The sequence below is a fragment of the Mchenga conophoros genome, linkage group LG18, assembly GCF_057382185.1.
Source record: "Mchenga conophoros isolate Kocher_MC1m ecotype Shallow Benthic linkage group LG18, M_conophoros_male_GT1.1, whole genome shotgun sequence".
In the NCBI taxonomy this organism is placed as follows: Eukaryota; Metazoa; Chordata; class Actinopteri; order Cichliformes; family Cichlidae; genus Mchenga; species Mchenga conophoros.
In genome coordinates this window covers 9,535,949-9,557,591 of record NC_140543.1, presented here as the reverse complement: position 1 = coordinate 9,557,591, position 21,643 = coordinate 9,535,949, and the positions used below count along the sequence as shown (strand labels likewise).

The 21,643-nt window shown below is 38.3% G+C and overlaps 2 protein-coding genes across 3 annotated transcripts in view; both read right to left on the bottom strand.

The window, feature by feature from the left end:
* Positions 1-7,719, bottom strand: part of lig1 (ligase I, DNA, ATP-dependent) — a 62,959-nt gene extending 55,240 nt beyond the window's left edge. Inside the window, exons 1-3 of the mRNA XM_085256090.1 lie at positions 7,513-7,719; positions 6,888-6,950; positions 3,652-3,832 (exon numbers count right to left, since the gene is read on the bottom strand). Coding sequence (XP_085112216.1) covers positions 3,652-3,832; positions 6,888-6,950; positions 7,513-7,529 — 261 coding nt within the window. The 5' untranslated portion in view covers positions 7,530-7,719. The remainder of the gene's footprint in view (positions 1-3,651; positions 3,833-6,887; positions 6,951-7,512) is intronic.
* A 1,244-nt stretch (positions 7,720-8,963) lies between these two features.
* On the bottom strand, positions 8,964-19,094 carry LOC146553199 (uncharacterized). Of its 2 annotated transcripts, none has more exons than XM_085254668.1 (6): positions 19,032-19,094; positions 17,780-17,837; positions 13,926-14,157; positions 13,336-13,477; positions 12,422-12,512; positions 8,964-10,281 (listed from the first exon to the last, which is right to left on the bottom strand). In XM_085254668.1, the coding sequence occupies exons 2-6, from the start codon at positions 17,835-17,837 to the stop codon at positions 10,001-10,003; spliced, it is 804 nt and encodes a 267-aa protein (XP_085110794.1). In that variant the 5' UTR covers positions 19,032-19,094; the 3' UTR covers positions 8,964-10,000. The 2 variants fall into 2 exon arrangements, with proteins under 2 accessions (XP_085110794.1, XP_085110793.1); XM_085254667.1 differs by lacking the exon at positions 19,032-19,094 and adding an exon at positions 18,307-18,494.
* Positions 19,095-21,643: the final 2,549 nt, after the last annotated feature.

The window sequence follows — 21,643 nt, the reverse complement described above, 5'->3', positions numbered from 1 at the left end:
TTTAAAAGTATCCTTAAATCCTTCAAGATTTTTTAGGACCCATCTTAGGACTTTTGTAAATCTTTATGATGAAGAATATTTTGACCTAGTAGCTCATAAAAATTAACACAGGTGCTCATTTAGACATGAAGCCAACATGTTTAGAAGGCACCAGACTTATGGTAAGAAGTGAATCTCTAAAAGGGGTTTAAACACCACTGTGATAATGGAAGGCATGGCTTGAGAATTAGAAGTTTTAGAAGTAAAAATGGTTATTCTGATCCAAGACAGGCTCTAAGGGCTCCAAATCAAGACCAGAGTGAAGGTTTGCAAGAGGGCAGCATGGACCGCTGTGGAAACTGGATCAGCTGAATCCAAAGCACGATCAGGCCGAGGAAAAGTGAGCGCACTGAGAGAAGATCAATACGAAAGGCTTTGTTCTCTGAGAAACAGAGAAGCAAAGTCACAGATAACAGAATTAGCTAAATAAAGAACACAAGACTCCCTCCAGCAACAGTCCTGTCAAGAGAAGGCCATCTAGCAATAGTCTCAGAGGATGGAAGGGTCTCTAAATCACATCTTGTAAGGGGAAACAAGGTGAAATGGTTGGGGTAGGTTAAGAAAGAAAAAAAAACAAACAAACACAGTGAAAGATCGACCTCCCCCCTCCTCTCAAAAAAAAAAGTACTGATGAATCTATGGCAGTAACATTAAAGTTTATTGATTGATTGATTTTTCTGAAAATCGACAGAGCCCCTTATAATCCTTTATGTGCCTTATGTATGAGTTCTGGTTGTGTTTACTGACCTCGAAACGATTTTATGTGGTACACGGCGAAAATCTGTCAAATGTTTTAGTACGACTTTGCTAAGCTACGAACCCGCACTGCTTGATGGATTGTCGGAGCATTACGGCTATCGTAGGCAGGCGCCTCGCGGAGTGATACGTACTGTGCTTCGACATAATATTACCGTATTGTGTGTGTATAACCTCATTTTAAGTTGTGTGGATATTATACATGGTTATGCTGAGGATATGTCGGCCAATTTCCACTGGAAATGCCTTTTGGTTAAACTGTCAGCAAGGAATTTGCACTGTTACGTTTTTATATAACTTTAACACACATAAAAAACAGCTGCTTGTTTAAGTGAAAATACATTGATGGGGTTTTTTGCACTAATAAAGTTGTGGAGTTGTAAAGTATTTTGTCTAGTGTCAATTATATCGTCAGTTATGTCGTTATCGCAAATTTTCAAATGTATATCGTGATAAAATATTTTTGGTCATATTGCCCTGCTCTACCTAATACCTTCGTCTATATAGGGTACATTACATTCAAACAAACTCTATGAAATGAGGTGAACCAAGGTGAATAGATACCAGGTAAAGCTGACAGAGGAAATCAGAGTTTGCAGCAATTTAAACAGATGAAAAACTTCAGTGAAAATTTTGCTTCATGCTGTCACAAAGCACCCATCAGCGGGGATTCTCCTCACAACACTGACAATCAAAAATAGAGAACAAGCTTACTGATGCTATTTGAGGGCAGCTGTAGCTGTATGGTTCAGTTTCACTTTGATATAGCGCAAAGGAACAAAGAGAGGTTGGAGAAAAGTATTTACAGCTCTCATTTGAACTCCTCCTCATCCTGTTGGCTTCAATAGCATTATCCTTTAGTCTCAATGCTAATGGTTTAACTTCAGAGTCCCATTTACTTTGGCCCTTTATGCATGACGTTTTCTGTGCACTTTTTTGTCAACGCACCACTCCTGACTTGACAATAAGGTCCTTGTGAAATGGTGATAGCGAGGCTGAGGTAATCAGTTTTTTGGATTAAGTGCTGCTGTCATTAAAGATAAGAGAAAGGCAAATACTATAGTTACTGACATTAATGAAATACATGGAGATTTCTGTTGAGATTCAAATTTTCCACTCCTTATTTTATGGAAATGTTCTGTATTACATTCAAAGGAGAGATATGTTTTATAAATATAATTATAGCACAGACGGTGAAAACGAAAGCTAAGAGCAAGAGATAAAAGCAAACCTGATCAATACTGAACATCAATTCGTTTGACAACAGCAAAAAAAAAAAAAAGAATAATTACATGAATAAATACTGTCTAATCATTATAAGTAACAATGGTACTGGAGATATGCTTTAAAACTAGTTTACATCACGGAGGAGGGAATTTTTAAGTCTGGAGATGGACTGACTGAATTGGTCTCCCACCAACTTCCCTCAGAATAAAAACTCAAAAATAGAAGTCTTAAAAAGGAGTTGGAACGTTAGCAAAGAAATCAATACAAACAGATAAAAGCAAACCTGATCAATATTGAACATTAACCAGTCTGAACAGTTAAAAAGTCATAAACACGTGAATAACAGTGTTTAATTTCACATAACAATCACATTAAAATAAAAATCATTTGTTAAACTATTTTCATCCCCTTTCCCCAGCTGAAGGTTCCCTTCTTTATAAAGACACCAGCAGCTCACTGAATTGGTCACATCTCCCACCAACTGGCCTCAACAACATAAAAAAAATATAATAATAGTTGGAAAGAGCGAAGAAGTCAAAACAGAAAGCCAAGAGCAACACAAACAGCCAGCTTCTGCCACAGCAAGGGGTAGCTGTAGAAAGGCAAACCGGATCATTATTAAGCATCGACCATCAAGAGCTGGAACAGCAAAAACTACATTTAAATCAAGCAAACTAATGATGTTAAACATCTGGATTCAAATAAAACCATATCACTACAAATTAAGAAGGAAAGGTGGCGTTCACATGAAGGGTTTCCTGAGAAAACATGCTGTTTCTCCAACATTGCAGGCTATTTCTAATGTCCATGTACCCTAACAATAAGTAGTTCAATACCATACTGCACAGTGCAGAAAATGTATTATTTACCAAGTTATTATCAAGCAAACAAACAATTTGGCATCACAAGATTACTTAAGGTATTTTGACACTTCATTTACCATTTTATAGACTAATAACAAATCAGATTATTAATTACTGATGAAAGTGATCTTTAGTCGCTGCCCTGCATTTATCTGCGGGGGAGCTGCTCCACTGCCAAGAGTGCAAGAGTGGATATATTAGTACCTTGTCACAAAAAATTAATAATTACACCCATATGAAAGGGATGTGAGGTGAGGGCAGCCTGACAAACATCATGTATCATCATAATCACTTCCCTCAATCAACAAATAGTGAATAATTGCTAACATACAACAAACAAAATAAACAGGCTGGTTAAGTGAAGTGTTTATCAAACAACAGGTGGCTGAAAGACAGCCAAAGCTGATAATCAGGTCTTTTCATTACATGGCTTATTGACAAATGTATTCAACATTGTGATTCACCATACAATTACTAGGCTTTTGTGTAGCATTGTTTTTCCCCATAACCAAACCAACAATAGGCACTGATATGCCTACAGGAGCCCTAAGAGACTTCATTACACTCGTTCAGCATTTGATGGGTAACACACTGTTTAGTGTTTCTACAAAGCATGCCTGCTTTTTTCTTTAGCACCATGACATCCCATCAATCTGTCAGTCTTTTATTGGTGAAAACGTCACTCACAAATTGCAGCTGATGTGTTGAATGCAACAGATTAAATGAACTCTGACGTCCCAGTTATAAAACCACATGTCGCTTTTACCTTTTCTGTTTTACCAGGAGCTTCTTTGTCTCCTTGTCCCTTGCTGGGAACTTGTTCTTTAACGACTGGCGCCTCGTCATCATCGCTGTCCAGGATTTGACGGCAGCGTTTCACAACCTTCTTGATGGGCGACTCTGCTTCCTGAACACCGTTCTGCACCTTCAGTGGACTCTTGACAGGCCTGGAGATAAACCACAGAAACACACAACAGATATCACAAATTTTAAATAAAGCACTAAAGGGGACCTATTGGGCTTATTTCCATCTCAATACTTTTTATTCTGTGCTTTTACTTGAGTAGCTTTGCATGATTCACAGGTCAACATATTATATAGCCTATTATTTATAAATAATGAATCTACATTAACACGGCCGGTTTTTTTAATCAAAATAAATTTTATATTAAACGGTGCATGCCCTGCTCTACTGTCACTGTAATCCACTGTTAGGTGGTTGCCAGGCAACCTGCATAGCATCATGATATAATATGTATTGTGATAAATCAGATGTCACCATCACAGAATTAAAATGATGCTTTTATAAAGTGTTATAGATCAATTAAGCATTTTTGGTGGGTGGTTCCCAGACATCACGATGACAACATAGGATATGATATAGATGGAAACCTTTAGGGTCCTAAGATGCATCTGTGTACGAAGTCTGGATACTTAACTACTGCTTGTGTAGAAAGAATTCACAAACAAACAGAAAGAGACTTTATTTATTATAGTTAGAGATAATCTATATGCATAAAATAATCAGCAACTAAAACTTTAAAATTAATAAAGACTCTGCTGCTGGAATAACTGCTTCCAAGAGAGAGGGGACCAGCTGTGCGAGAGAAGCTGTGCAAACAGCTTGTTTGATGACTTTTATTTACATTTTAATGTGAAAACACTGAAAAAAACAAACAAAGAAAAATAAGTATTCGTCATTCAGGGTTTATTTTAGTCAGTGTGCTTTACAGCTGAACGCTGGACATGCCATATGCCATCACTGACCCAAACAGGCCAGCATGTCTATATATATCTATATATCTTCTTTTTTTTTTTTTTTTTTGGGGGGGGGGGGGGGGGGGGGTGCAGTATAGCACCAATTGGGTCATTGGTTACACTCAACCCCGTTTGTTTAGCTTCACCTGGACCTTGGAGCTCATCATCTGTCTGAAACAAGCTGTTTCAGGTCTCCCACTCCTTTTACATTTATTTATATATTTTTAAAGGTACACTTTGCAATGAGCTTCTGCAAAGTTTAACTAAAGCTGTGACCACCAGGGGGCAGTATTTTTTGCTAACTTGTGTATTGTTTACAGATATGTGAAACTGTGATACTTCTTTTTTAAGCTACACTAATTTCCTCAACAGACTTGGTCTTTTGCTATGCTAAAAAACAAGCACTAATAACCTGCCTGACTGCTAAAGATACACTGAATACACAAACCTTTACAGAGTATTAGATAAAAGTACAGTGCAGCCCTTGTTCAACTTGAGCTAAAATATCTTCTCTCTGTAGATATTTAGGACATAAAGCCATTGTTTCTTCATATAATATTGACAAATTCATTTAAACTTGTTAAGTTTTAAACTGTTTTAAACTCGCAATATTTAAAAAGGCCACCTTTAGGAGACTTGATCGCCCATCACAAACAGAAGGCTTAAAGAGCCGGTTTACAGGAACTACTTACATGAACGCTGACTTTATTATTCAAAACTCTAATTGTATTTGATATAAACAGCCACCATTTTAACAGTATATTAATAACAGAAAACAAGGAAAAGCATAAAAGAACACTTTAAGGTTAATTCATGTGGTAATGTTGACCCACAAGGTGCGATATTAGGCATTTTTACAGGATCAAGTCAACAGTAAAATCTGTCATAAAAAGAAAACCTATAAAATCAAAGTAAGACTCGTAAAAAGAGGTCAAAGCAATGATGAGGCGATCATTACAGAAAGGAAAGTCAATTAAAGTGAGTTTTAAGACGTACTTAAAAGATTAAAAGAGTCTAGAGATAATGAACATTTTATCACCAAAGCAGCTCGGAGATGAGAAACTGAAGTTCTCGTCTCTTCATCTTTTGATAGGAACAACTGGACACAACGTTTCACTCAGCAGCGAAGATAACTGCACATACGCCTAGCGTGGGTGGGCTTTCAACACAAAAATATGTTTGAAAATGGTATCAGTATGCGCCGTATCAGCCACCTCGCTTTATGCTTCTGCCTGAATACAAATGCAGGTATTTTAACTGTATTATAGGCAGTAAAAATCTCCATCCTTCTGATAATATGACAGTTTTATTATGTGGTTTATTCCTTAAAATAGCCCTGTTTGTCCAAGTATAAGGAAATTTGCAGCCCAATTAAAAGTTTTAAGGGTTCAAAATTGGCCTTGATGCAGTGACTATGTTACGAATGAGTACATTAAACTCCACTAAAACAAAAGCCAACTCTTCTAAGTTCAGGCTATGTAACTATTATGAAAACAAGACATCTGAGACAATAACTATTAATAAAAAACACTAACAGTTATTACTTTTGCTCTGCAGTCCTTTTCCCAGTACAAGTGCCAGAAATAGGTGTGCATTTGCACCTCTACTAAAAATCAAAGACACTCAGCTGTGGCTTGAATTAAGATGAGAAACAAAGAGAAACCGGTGTAAATAACCACAGTAAAACTAACGAACAAAAGTCTAATTAGAAAAGATATACAAAAGGGTTTTTCTGAAGGTTTAACAAAAATGTATAATGTTTAAACAGTCGAGGTTTTACAGCAGCAGCCGCCAATGCAGAAGTTTTAACTGACTGCACCGTGATCACGTTATGCAAAGTCTGAATCTTCATTCTTTGAATAAGATGGGACTTTTTGGGCCAAGCAATTACTATGTAAGGTAAACCTGAGGTTTTAAACTGATCTATCCTCACAGAAGTAGCACGAGCATGTTCAAAGCTTAAAGAAAACAAAGAGGTGCAGGATTTTCATACATATACATCAAAGCTGACACCAGGATCATGATTTTTAACTCTTTTGTTTCCAGGTTTTAGGCTTTAGTTAAATAAGGTAACACCTACTCTTTGCCTGAACTATATACAGACCAGGCATGCTTACATGTGGAGTCAAACTATAATTTGTGTCTAGATTAATTCAATTGATCTGAGAGATTTAAAACACCCCAGTGTCAAAGCTAAATTAACAGTGATTCCAGGCAGCAGACTCTAGATAAGTCTTAACTCACTTTTTCACAGGCTCCTCTGCAGCTTTCTTCTGAATGTCCTTGCTCTTGGGCTGAAAGAAGGATCTGTAAAAAGACCACACAAGCATTCACTGGCTTGATACATGTTTATACCAACACGTGTCTGTATTTAGTGCATTAAAGTGTAATAAAAATCGGTAATAAGACCGCACTTTTACAATAATACAGAAAAAGGTTTGCCTGTTAATTAGAAACTTGCTGAATCACAGATTACCATCTTTGCTATCTAGTGTTAGAGCAATGTGGCTCCACTGATCACAGCCTCTATAAGGCAGGAAAATAACCTGCCTTTAAAGATCATTTATACTTATATAGCTATGATATCGTCTGTGTCTGTGCTGGAGATAAAACTACCCTATTTTCCAAACAAGTGACGCAGATAAAAACATGCTAAAGCTAGCTTACAGGTAGTCCGATTAACACCGAAACGGACATGTTTTTGTTTTTTTGTTTTTAGTGTAACCCCCTGTAAGTCACACATAACCCCCCGCCCGCCCGCCTGATCACCACTCATTACACAGCTAACTCTTCTAGTGCACAGACACAAGCATCGTCAAGCTAGCGCTAATTTCCACCAAGCTAACTGCAAACTTTGGCTTGCACTTACGCGATGCTCCGCTGCATGTTGTTTTTAAACTCTTCCTTCACCTGATACCCGGTTAAAACAAACGTTTAAATCGCAGCAAAACTCCAACATTCACACACACGAAAACACCAACTCCCGCGCTGCAGAGGGGCAAAATAATAACTTGGAATATTCGGCGCCAAAAGTTGTATCTCAGCCAAAGATTGTCAGAGGAGAAGATGACTCGCTACGGGAGCCCAAAGCGAGCGGTTTCCGCTCGGTACGCATGCGCACTCACGTACTTGGTTTACCCAAAGAAAAATATATTTTTACTGTAGCTACACAACATGTATTGAATAAAACTACTCTGTTGCTACTAATAAGATGTGACTGTGCTTAGTCAAAGCTTCTACGCTACTGTTAAGATAGTATACAACTCACTATGGAATGGACAAGATGAGTAAAATATAACAAAGCTAATGGTTTGCTATGTTCATGCAGGTATATAAAAAATAGTACTTTAAATTTTTTGTCAGACTTCTCTTGCAATAGCTGCATGTTTCCCGATGCAATCTGTATTAAATGGTACCTGAATTTAATTCCTGGTGTTTTTCAGTCTTCCCAGCAAGTACACATCAGAGGCCATGACTCATAATGAGGAGGAGAACATTTTGAAAAGCTAAAACACTTTTAAAGTCTGCAATTTACACTGCCAAAATGGTGCCAAGCAAGCTAAAAAGGCATGAGGGAACCAGGGTCAGTCTGATAAGGAGGTGAATGCCAGTTATATAAACTGGTAGAGCAACGCAGAGTAAAGGGGGCTTGATCTGACAGCAGAACCAGCAGAGATAGAGGCTATTTTTTTAGTGACATGAATATGAGCCTTGACATTTTGCCTCGACCTTTGGTGGATCTTGGGTAAAAAAGGTTTGAAAACCTACAGTCATTCCAAACCAGGGGTGTCGACCCCTCTTTAAAGATAGTATGAGCCCTCTGTATGGGGATCTGCACAGCCTTTTTAATCTCATTTCTGCAGATATTCAGAAAATATTTCTCAACTTATTACAATCCGTAATATTCAAAAGTAAAGCTTGGCTTTTATTGAAGGGCCAGAGTGTCCTGATGGTTAATGTGTCACCAAATTAACCACAAAGTTACAAGTGGACTACCACAAGTAAAAGAAATACACATAAAACTGTGAGAAAGTGGTGGAAAGTGAATGTCAAACAGCTTTCCCCAATTTTTGTCAGTCATTTTCTTTGTCATTTTTGAGTTTTACATGAAGAGTAGCTCAAAAAGTGATGTGATATTTGAGATATATAAAAAATGAGTTCATTCACACTGGACAAGCCCATCGAGTGTGTCGTAATCTCCAACTACAAGACGCGCCAAGCAAAGACAGTACTCAGAGAATGTGCCATTTGTCAAATGCTTTCCACTGAAAGCCAAATAATAGACAAAACAGCATCTTAAAATTACAGTTAAGAAGAGTTTTAAAGGTTACAGGGCTAAAAGAGAACAAAAATGGCCCGAGTGTGTCTAAGCTTCTTTTTATTGTCATTGCAAGCTTTAGAAAGGGAACATCTCATCCAGCAGTTTTATGCCAAGCAGGCCAGATCAGTAATAGCACCATACCCATCCTTTAACATAAAGAAGTACAAGTGAATGCTCCAAGAAAAAAAATAACACATATAATAAACAAATGAATATATCTTGAAAAACAACACCTTAACTTAAATGCAACAAAATATAAGCAAAAAGTGACAAAATGCTTCAAATGTAGATTCCTCTGAAGGCTCCATAATGTTGCTTTAGAGCAATATTAACAACACCCCTTAAAAAATCTACAACTTAATATCAGGAAAAATAAATAGTAGCTCAAATATAACGCGTACTATCTTTACTGATCAGAGTGGCACCTCTGCTGTTTTACATCTCTCCGCTTAGGCGCTCTCCCGGGAAAATGGGGTGTAGTGAAAGGTTCATGAGTTGTCAAGGACGCTACTGCCCCCTGTTGTGTCGGGGTGGTAACTGCAACAACACCGGCTCCTGGAAATGACACTGCAAAGACTACACGAAAGCCCCCGTTTCAAGAGGATTTTCCCTGGGCCTGTTTGAATGCATCATTTATGGAGCTCGTATTATTTTCATGAAGCCTGGAGCAGGGGGCTGGTGAAATGCTAGACAAACAGCTAAATAATGCAAGCTGAGTGCACTGCTTTATTTACCCAAACACAAGTGTCATGTAGTTAATTGTTTACAAGTGCATTTCCCCTACTGTGGCGTGAAGTGCTGACAGAAGAAAAGCAGGATTCATAAATATTTCTATGCAAAAAAAAAAAAAAAATGAAGAAGAAGAAGACAACATGGTCCAACTAAATAAATAGCCCACAAAGTCTGTGCATTTTAAACCACAGGTAGTGAATAATAAACTATTGTACAACAAGCTCAAACAACACACAAAAAAGCTTGTGTTTGAGAGATTTGAGGAGGGAAAGCAGTCCATCTGTTGCAGCTTGTTTTCTCTTTGTCACTCTAACCGTCTCCCTGCTGCCTTCTCCTCATCTCGAAGTTGGGTCTGCTTCGCTCCCTCATACAGGCTCCGACTGACGTAATGGTTCACATCCCACCCTGCGGGGCTCTTGTGCAGCCAGCGAGCGTTCAGGCTCAATTCCCCCAGCTCCCTCAGGTTGACTCCTGGCCGTGCAGGGGTGGAGATGACGGGGAAAGGGCCGTGGAGAGCCCGAGGCACGGGGAGCGGTTCAGGAAGGCAGCACGGGAGCAGGAAGGGGTGAGGCAGAGGCTGAGTCGCTGTCAGGAATCAGAGTGAGAGTCAAATCAATCAGAAAAGTAACCCCTGAGACACATGCAGAGCTCAAACACATAGTGATTTATTAATACCACTACTCTGATGCATTGAACGGGCTTTAAAGCCATTCAGGGGGAACCTAAAACTGGTTCTAAGTATTTAAACTAACTGTTTAAAGTGAATATTTTAAGTCTATAATAGATCAAACACAAAGAAGAACAGCAATCTTGAGTCTAAATCTTCATTAAAAATGTCAAATTATGAGCTATTTACTGATATTACAGTAAAACCGTAAGTTTCTGGATTTTTTATTTTTTATTTGTTTTTTTGGGGGGGGGGGATGACGACATGTAAATGAACATTAAATTAACATCTTTCCCACATAAATTCAATCTTCTAAGAAACGTGCAGTATTAAAACTTCCAAGGTGCAAAGTACAGAGCATTTTTTAGCATTTACTTTCTTTCATGCGTGTTCAAGCTGAATGAATTTATTCACTCTGGAGGAAAAGTCTTCAAGGTCAGGATCGAACTCCTTCCTTGCATTATTTTCCATCACGTCACCCTGTTTCACCTTGAAATACATTAAATTACAGAAGAGGCAAGCCATCAAAATGACGTCTCATTGGAAATTGAACTAAATGCAGCTGAAGGAGTTTAAAAATCTGCAGTTTACAGCAACTGAATAGTGAGTTGTGTAATGTGAAAGTGAGTGAATATGAGGACAGTGGAAAGGCAAGGTAATGTCAGTCCAGCTAAAACTACAATTACAGCTTTCTTGATTACAATCAAGTGGAGAATTCTCAGTAAAGTCCATGAAACCTACGGTAGTGTGTCTGGGTCTCGAAAGCCTTTATTAGACTTCATTGAATCACATACAATTTTACCATTAAACACACCATCCTTCTCCTGCACTAGAGGAAAGAATAATTACAAAATAGTTATGAATATATAAGAACAAGAACATCAAATGTGTATTAATCCAGAGGTAGAAGTAGTCCCGAGTCAACTGAATTACATTATGTGGACAAAAGTACTGGCCTTCCTGCACATGATATGCTACGAAGCTCCCAGTGCACAGCTTTTGTACTGATGTTAATAAGAGAAGTGCTACAGTTATTGGGACAGCAGAGAGTTGATGAATTTTACACGTCTCATTAGTAGCTCCACAGAGCATTAGTTTGCATGTTCGCCTAGCAAATGTGTGCCTTTCAGGAGTCAAGCTACAGTGTTTTGGAGACAGGGTGATGCACGAATAAAGACTAAACAAAATGAAGCCATAAATTATTTTCTCAAAGTCAGTGAAGGAGAAAAAGAAACGAGCTCACACGATAACATTTATTTGTTTCTTTGCAAAAGGGTGTTTTAAAAAGGTCAAGATGACTGTTAAGGAAGGCGTGAAGGTTAGGGGCTCCAAAAAGTACCACTTTTTATTTTCGGCTCATACAGGTTAAAAAAGTTCAGTGTCATCCACAGTGTTATATCATCAAAGAGGTCCAAGAAGACCTTCAAGGGGGTTGTGGTTTACATTTCAAGGAGCAGATATGTTTGGGAATCATCTGCACAGCTGTGAAATTAAGTTCCATATTTATTGAAAATTGATCCTAGCAGCAGCATAGAGAGTGAAATAAGTACTGGACTGGGAATGGACCCTTGGGGGATCCCACCTGTGAGGGAAGGTGATGATAGATAAATAAAAAAAACACCCAGCCTGCCTGTTAAATATGATTTAAACCATTCAAAAACAGCCTCTTTAACGCCCACACCATGATCCAAGGTTACCACTAAGGTCTAAATAAAAGATGATTAAAGACTTTTCAAAGTATTCTCTCACAGATTGCAATTTGGGACTCTTTGAGAGCCAGATTTCTCATATTATGTGTCTGTAATCACTTGGTGCCTCCAGTGGTATATTATTAGGTTGACACATTTGCTTTGCGAGTGAAAAGTTGCTGGTTAAATTTCAGCCAGCGACACAAATTCCCTTTGGGATTGTATTAGTAAGGGCATCCGGTGTAAAAACTCTGCCATATCAACCATGCAGAGCTACCCGCTGTAATGACCCCTTGTGGCAAGGGAGCAGTGAAAGACAGCTTTTTATGTCTTCATCTGTTAGCTGGACTCTGTAGACCTCGTGCCTTACCTCTGTCCATCACTGACCCTGCTCTTCCACAGAGAGGAAGGCCACTGTCAGCAGCGAGATGAGGGAATAGAAGAGAGCCGCTCTGGACGAGCTGGAGGGATGGAGGTATATGAAGAATTAGATGGAAGGATGGTTGAAATGCAAAGAGTGCAGACAGACAGAGAGTGCACAAAACATCAAAAACACCAGGTGAAGATTAATTTATTTTTAATGTACGGAGGATCAAAGCACCTGGAGCTGAAAGGAAAAAGGGACTTCAGATGATGAAGACATTAATCAAGTTAATTGAAGTATGGTGTTCCTGATATTTTGCACACATATCTGAAAAACTTAATTAGAATATATGACATTAAGAGTTTAATTCCAAAACAGGACTTTTTTTTAAATAGACTCTGCTCATGCAGCGCTTTTCTACCTCAGCAGACAAAGCGCCTCCCTACTAATCCCCACTCCTACAAAATGTATCAAATAATTAAACAAGGTCTGGTGCTTTTTTTAAAGGCTAGCAGGTAACCTAAGCCCTTGCGCTGCCCATGAACATGATATAACTTTAACACACTGACTCCCTTCTACTTTAGAGGACCAGTCAATTGCTTGGTTTTACATTAAATGATAAAATTTCACTAATGATTTTTATTCAAGTCAGCCAAACTCATATTAAATGATAAAGTTGAGGCAATTGTTTCTATTAGAGCTGGTTCATTTTTTATATATCAAATAAGGTAATTATTTTCTTTCAAAGTGTGAGGAATGAAACTCTTCCTAAAGGACTCATTTTTTGGAAAACTGGCCAAATGACAGGTTCTATTCCACTCCACTGTATTTATAGTGTTATATAAAGTGTAAAATAACCCAGAAGCCAGTTTTCCACACAACAAAGTCCTTTAAGATGAAGTGAAGACGTGATGAATGACCTGATGGCTCGGTGCTGGTGGTGCTGGTGGTGCTGGCGGTGGGTATCCCGGATAGTTGACGAGGATGAGTTTACTGAAGTTGAACTTGTAGGTGAATCGTTTCCCTTTGGTCTTGTGCAGGATGCGTTTGTTGTAGTAGTATCTGGAAGTAAAATGTTTTCTCTGTCAAGACTACACTCTGAAGTGTGTGTCTAAGGTACGCTTTGCTGTTCCTGTAGGGCACTTTAGATTTCTTTGCTGCTTTCCAGGTGGCATGATTTGCATCTGTGGGCATTTTAGATTTGAAAATTTAATTTGACAACATGTGTTGGCGAGGAGCCTGAGGAGGAAGCTGAACGGAGAGAAAGGATTACTCATATTCACAGTTAAATATATATATATATATGTATATATATATATAGTCTGTTTGTATAACTTTTTTTATTTCAGTCTTTTTTTCTTCATTACAGGGAAAATTCAAATAAACTTAAATAAATTTCAGGAAAGTCAAAATCAAATTAAATGAGAAAATATGTATATTATAACATTACTTGTCTTAAATTCATTTTAAATCTTAAGTTTTCAGAATATGTTGATGCTAATTTACCCACCTGAGGGCCCGGCTGAGCTTGTCGTAGTTCATGTGCGGTTTGCCCTTCCTCTCGCCCCACAGCCTGGCCAACATCTCAGGGTCCCTAATGACAAACTCGCCCCACTCCCCTCCCCAGCCGATGGCCCCGCCCTCGCCTCGGCCCAGTAGCTCGAGGAGGAAGTGCCAAAGCTGGATCTGTCGGGAGCCGGGCGACCACGTGGGTTTGTAGGCCCAGTCAGGAAACAGCACTGCTGGAGAAGCAATTAGGAAACAAGGAAAGTCAGCAATCTAAAATTCAGTGGTGTGTGTTTGAGTCCCCATTAAGGTTGCTCATTCATTTTTCTCAGGAAGCTACAAATCACACTTTGATTTGCTGGGTTAATATCTTGCATTATTGGTTAAAGTTAGGTGAGAAGTAAGCAAACATGAGCTGTAAACTGTATATAAATGATGGGACGAGCTGAGCATTTAATTGACCATTATGATTTTATTTTTTAGAAGTCAGATATTTTTCTAAACTAAGACATGGACGCGATCACCGGGCATGCATACTCTTAAATCACGCTCAGGTTTCTTGCCTAATTCCTCCATATGGGACCATAATTAGAAAAAAATAAACTGACATCAGATTTTATTAAATAAAACTTTAACCAGCATTTGAGACCATAAACTCACCAGGAATGTGTTTTTATAAATCAAGTTAAAAAAAAGGTTTTTATTTTTTGTTTCTCTACCGACTGAATACAATGAATGTATTTTTTCAACCACACACGTCGCCCCCTGTTGGCCATTACAAAGACTGCAAGTTTAATGCCAAATACACTATCATAATAACACATTACTGGTAAGTGGACTTTATCCAGTTAGATTCGGTGAGTGTGGCTGTTTCTTGTACTAAAACCTTGAAAAAGACAGAAGACGTAATTATTGGAATGATTAATTATGAATATTTGTTATTTGATTCATATCTAGAAGGTAATGTGTCTCATGTTTTGTTCAGATTGGGGATTTTTTTATTCTTTTAATCTTTGTGACAAGCTCAAAACTGCTATTAATGTAACAGAATAAAAACGCCACTGCATACGTTACATTACATGCTAATACGCTAATTTGCCATAAATCACCTCTCTGTCAGAGTTAAACAAACATATATGAAGTTTGCTGTGTGGAAGTTGTTGTTGTTTTTTGCTGAAACAAAAATTGCTGCACATCATGAAAAGAAGCTCCTAATATAACATCTTATTATCACCATATCAGATCGTGACTCCAATAGGCTTTGGTTTCTTTTTCTTTATTCCACAATGATTGTACGGATTTTTGCAAATGGGATTTTGGTCGTAGAGGAGTTTAACTGAATCTCTGTTTCATCCAGACATGTCATAAAAAAAACACAGGCACGAACAATGAATATTTCTCATCATTTGTTTTGGTGGTCGTGAAGCTTTGTTGTTCTGTGAGCACAAACTAATAACTCTGCGACTATGAGAAAATAATTTCAAGCTTATTCAAGCTCAGCTCATTATTTTGGGTTCAGAAATATGCTCATCTGTTATAGAGGTTTCTTACTGCAAGCTGGTTATCTGTAAATTCTTCCACAAGGAAATAGATTGTCCTTGGATCTGTCTGAAGCTTTGCTATTTGAGACAAGACTGTAAACTTCAACAAAATTAATAAGGTGACGTGAATACATTAAAGCATAGATGGTTGTGTGTCTGTCTGTGTTAGCCCTGTGATAGACTGGCAGCCTATCCATGGTGTAAACTGCCTATCATCCTCTGGCAGCTGGGAAAGGCTCCATGACCCTGAACTTGATAGAAAGTGGAAGGATAAGATAAGATAAGATAAGATAAGATAAGATAAGATAAGATAAGATAAGATAAGATAAGATAAGATAAGAGAACCTTTATTAGTCCCACACGTGGGAAATTTGTTTTGTCACAGCAGGAGTGGACAGTGCAAAAGTTATGAGGCAAAAATTAGAATACAATAAGAATAAATACAGTACACAACTGTACAGAATAGAATAAAATAAAATACTATATACAGTAGAATAAAATAAAATAAATATACAATAAGATAAAAATAGAATACAAATACAAATACTATATACATGCATGAATTGCTGTGTCTAACTTGTTGGCTGATAAAAATGTCCCATTTACCAAATATGTTCGTAACTGATAATACGTAATATAGTTTATAAGCTGGTAAAAACTGAAGTGTTAAAAGTTAAGACCAAGTTTTTTGGGGGGGAGTTAGAAAATGGATTACTAGATGATTAAGTTGTAACATATTTTAATTTAACTGAGCAAATAAACTCTAAAATAACAGCTCTGATGTGTCACCTCTCTGGTGGGGATGGAGCTAGCGCTTGTGGCCAAGAAATGCCAGCTAGATATAGTCGGTCTTGCCTCAATGCACAGCCTGGGCTTTGGAGCCTGTAGAGGGGCTGGACTCCATACTACTCTAGAGTTGCTCCTGTTGAGAGGCAGCGAGCAGTGTTGGGTATGCTTAGTTATCAGTTCAGTATCTTGAGGATTGTTGGACTTCTTCGATTAACCTCAGCTTGTCTATAATAAGCATCATGGCTGAGGTTAAGAGTGTTCTTTGCAGGTGGCATGAGGACTGTAGGCCAATCATAATTTTAGATCTGTGGTTTCAGGTTTTGAACACTTGGGTGAAGAACAGCAGAGTTGTGAACTGAACTCCAGCTTGCAGTGAGTTGAATCAAATAGTGGGGGAGAATGCTGAACAGGCTTACTGAACCTATACATATAGGTTCAGGTACACCAGAAGGTTAATAGATGTTCAGTAGCAATCTGAGGGACTCTGAGGACATAAAGTCCAAATGGATCATGTTCTGCACCTCCAGTGTTGAGGTGGCTGTATGGAGTTGTGGCCTCAAAGTGCTTGGCTAGGAAGTAATCCCAGAACCAGATGTTGGACATTGGAGATGAAGAGAGAGCCGTCAAGCTGAAGAAGAAGTCCTACTGAGCATGATTAGCCTTTGGGACTCAGGAGGCAGTTGACAGGTACTGACCAACCAGTGCAGCTCTGGCAGTAGCCAAAAACTTGCATGTGGGAAGATTTTGGTGAAACCATGGAGAAAGACTTTCAGTCTTGATGCAATTCTGGGAAACTGTCAGGTGACTCAGGAGGAGGAAACAGTTTCCTGTTTACACTGTATACAGCAGGAGGTAGCCAGGCAGAGGAAAGAATATTTTGAGGATCTCCTCAATACTATTGAAAAGCTTTCTGTAGTGGAAGCAGAGTCTGGTAATGAGGGAGAGGATTTGCCCATCACTGGAGATGAGGTCACAGACCATCTCTCTGTCCTCTTGTGAGTAGGCTAGTATCTTCTTCACTTTATTTACTTCTAGTCAACTAGTCAGACTCCCTCTTGGCTCCACTGTCTTGTTCTTAATCTTCCTTGAAAAGAATGTTTACTGGTATCAAAATCAGCTTCTCTGCTTAACTAGAATAATGTCCTAAAAGATCCCCGAGTAAGTAAACTGATGGTGGAAATAAAACTGACAGATGTTCACGCTGGTATGCTCATGGACATTATAGCTTCAGTTTTAACTTAAGTACAGACTAAATATTAATATCGAAGGTCAAAATGGAGCAGCTTGTATCAGTTGCTGATTGGTCAAGGTGGCATCAAGACTGCACGACTTGCTGGCGCTGACATGATGACATATCATTCCTTTGTTTCTCGCAGTTTTATCTATTTTTATCACGCATCCGAATAAGATCTGCACCGAATGAATACATAATAACTCTTACATAAATATGAACGCTATCCCACACAAATGTCTACCCACACATATGTAAATAACTGAGATGAACGCACACCGACACACACGGTCTTACTTCTGCTCCAATAAGGTGAGGAAAGGTGACCGACTGAGGAGCTGCAGCTGCACTGCATCTGTTACAAAATACAAACAGATAAAACTCGTCAGTGTCTTCACTGGACTGATGGGTGAGAAACGAGAAGAAAATATCTTATAAAAAATATTAATTACCTCTCATCTGGTGTGAAATTAGCCATCACAACAAAGCACAAATGCAGCTGATTGCAGCAACTTATTCTTTCACCATCACCCACAAATTAAATCAATGGCAAAGCCAATCTCCCAATTGTATATTAGATCAATATAAGTAAATGAATATAATGTGTATGTATGCCCTGACAGTTTATAATGTGCCTGGAATTGCATTTGACTCAATAGCTGGTTTTACAGTGGCTTAAATGTGTGAAAGCACCATTTTTACCTGCAGACATTGTTTAATACTCTATATTTTTCTATAATTTCATCCTATAAACACACACACACATCACTCGCCCACAGACACAATGACCTTCCCAGGCGATTCACAGCAGCAGAGACACCCACCATCTTCCCTGCAAGGCTGAAAACTCATCTCTTCAAGAAGTACTTCACATAACCCTCTTCCCCCAACTGAATGATGCCTCCTCTGCTATAAGCCCTCTTCCATCGGCTGTAATATCCTCTTATCTTGGAGCAACAAAAAAAAAAAAAAAAAAACGATGTCTGCCTTCAGCTCTTATTTTATTTCCTTCTCCCATGCAGCACTGCTCTCACACATGATCACTGCAGGGTCACAGGGACATTATCAGGAAACCGCAGGAGACGAGCCAAAGTCGTTTCACTTGTTAAGGCCGATGATTAGACAAAAACAAGCTCCAAGTTGTTCCGCTTCAAGATTGAAAAACAAACTAAAACATGGGATCAAAAGAGGACTGCAGATGAATTAGAGTTAATTTAGTTTAGCTTTCTGTGCAATTTTATGCAGACTTTGGCTCTCATATTTAAATTTCCCCCCTTTTTATTGGTTGTTTTGGTGGTTAACTACAATTTTTTACTCCATAAGAGCACCAAGTGCCTAAAATGCAACTCTAACTCCACCATAAATCTAATGGTAACTAGTTGAAATCATTATTTCAGAGAAGCACAACATTTTCACAGGGTTTTTTTTTAAGTAGGTGAATTTAAGGTCAAAATTTAACTAATCATTAAAAAATAATTTTGTTTACAAAGAGCAGCCTAATTCAGAAGCTCCCGTGCAAGTGTAATCATAATGCAATTGGTCCTGTTACCTTGATTGGAGCCAAAGTGGAAAACTCTTCGTTAAGATGAGTAACAATGATCAGTTTGTCTGCCGGCCCACTTCCAATCTGGGAGGACTGAAGGATGGATGGACCGAATCTTAAACCCTCTATCTCATCTCACCCCCTAACCGCACACAGACACACACTCCCACCTCCCCCTTCCCTCCTACAACATTACTCCCTCCTTCCCCCAGCCCCAGAATTAGGAAGACTGGGGCATGACAAAAAGATGTTGATTACACTGATGGTGAATGAAGAAAACCCTCCCAAAACATGAAACCATCACTCATTAATGAGTTAGAAATGCAACTTTGATTAGCTGCTGATAGATCATCATCGAACAGTTATTTTTTAACTATATTAACATGTTAATTTGTGTAAAAACAAATAGGGGCAAATGATTGTTATAATTTGCCAGAGCCGTTAAGTGCACCTTTAAATTCCACAAAAAGAAATCATTCAAATTTCCAAGGGAAGTCATATATGGACCACAATGTGTTATTTAGCTAAACTTTATACATATATATATATATTATTGCAAAGTTTTCATTTTAAGAGCTTTATATAAAATTTGTAATTTTAAAACATCACTTTTTGCATAGTCTTTTTTATCACCCTTATATGGTTTACTTATGATTTACGTCTTGTAAGCACAGATGAGTTGAGGTCAACAGCTTCTCACAGTGCTTAGATGATTATATGTGAGAGTGGGTCGGAACTGAAAAGCACGAGAAAATAAGGTGTTAGGAAATAGGTGAAGGTACTTTTCTTCTGTGTCATGACTGGAGCATATTAAAGTGAGCTGAGGAGAGAGATATGATTGAGCAGACTGAAGGTGACAGAAGGTTTTTTTTTCCTCGCTGAATCAAATAGGTGATGAACTCAATACCGGAGCCACACTTTAGTCAGCGAGAGCCGCTTTTCACTTGACAGGAGTGACTTTGGCCAAGGTCAACAGGCTGTTCAATACTCTGCCGCACAGGCACAGGAGGCCGGTGTAGAGGTGGAGGTAGCGGTGACACATTTTGCTCAAGCTAATGTCCTGCTATTGGTCCCACAGGCCTCGAGCACTTATCGCACTTCTGTGAAGGTGAGGGGGCATTCCTACAGCATGCAACACTAGACAAATAAATAAAACGACTTAAAATGGTTTAGAAGATGTATTACCGTAAATTCTAAATACTTTGATGATTCTAATCAGTTTTTTTACTTCAATTTTTTTAATAACAATACATCCATTTCAAATAACTTTTATAATTGGAAGAATTCAAATAATTTTACAGAACAAAACTTTTTTTTTTTTTTTTACCAAGCAAGTGAAACACTGTGCTTGAAAGTCACAAAACCTTTAAAGCAAAGATGTAAGGTACAGATGATAAGTCATTTTGACTTATTTTTTAATATTAATTCCATTTTTGTTCCCTTTCTTTTAACTTCAAAGAGGAAAATTACATGCTTTTTATAACTGAAACCTTCCTTTTAGTTTCTTCCGTGCTTGTGTTTACGCATCATTAAGGAGAACATTTTGACAGATCGGTAAATCTTGAAATATCAGTTCTGTTTTCGCGTGTGTTTGTTAAATATGAAGTTATAGCTATGAAGCTATAACTGGAAACAGTTGAAAGCAGTGTAGATCTGCTCATAGGTAAGCCTAAGGGTAAACCCGCAAATCTGTACAAAAAAAAAAGACAAGTTTTATGTTGACAGGACACGTATGTACAGAATTACATTTTAACCAGACGCTATTATCAGCTTGTTGCCTAGCAACTTCGCAGTAACAAGTGTATAGAACTAGGATAGCTTTTTTTATGCTAATACACAATTTATGCTAGTGAACGGCAGTAGCTAAGTATAGAAGATTTCTACTTGTTTCTTAATCAGGTAATTATGCTAATGGAGTATTGGAAAGATTGTATATTGATATCAGCTTCTTTTCAAGACAATCACACACACAGACAGCATCCAAATCTATATTTTGCCAAGTCTGTGAGAACTGGGTTACGACTTAATCCTACATTACTTAACCCGAACAAAATGTTGTGCTGCTGCATTTGTTGGTGGATTAGCTGTGATTTAGTGTTCCCTATACAGCAGGAGAAAAGACATAAAGAGAAGCTCCCAGCAACAATCTGCTTAGGCTTGTGATGCACATACATCCCTATACAGTCCCCCATCCCTTGCACAAAACACAAACACACACACACACACACACACACACACACACACAGTCCCACCCGCATACACTTATCGTCCCTCAGATGTGATAGCTGACACCGGAGGCTTTTAATTCCAGTGTAAATACAAATACTCTCCCAGACAGCTATCAATTATGCATAGCACTAATTGAGTTGAATGTTGTGCTTTTAGCAGCCTGAGGACCCCGGGTCACATGCAGAGCTTGAAACCAAACACACATAGATAATTGCACATATACGAGAACCCATTCAGTTCCTTTTCCTTCAATTCAACCTTAAAAAACAGAAGTGAGATGACATTTTTTTAGCCTATTACAACAGACTACATACTAGTTTACTACTTTAAGCTGGCTTTGGAAATGTTTTGGCCATTATATTTTACTATGAGCAATAGCCGGTGCAAAC

Bases quoted from the DNA above. Each gene is read 5' to 3' on its own strand.
- LOC146553199 (XM_085254667.1), bottom strand. The intron at 12,513-13,335 runs GTCATTCATCAC...CCATCCCTCCAG, and splicing joins CACCAGCACCGAGCCATCAG to CTCGTCCAGAGCGGCTCTCT. The intron at 10,282-12,421 runs GTAAGGCACGAG...GATTCCTGACAG, and splicing joins AGGGTCAGTGATGGACAGAG to CGACTCAGCCTCTGCCTCAC.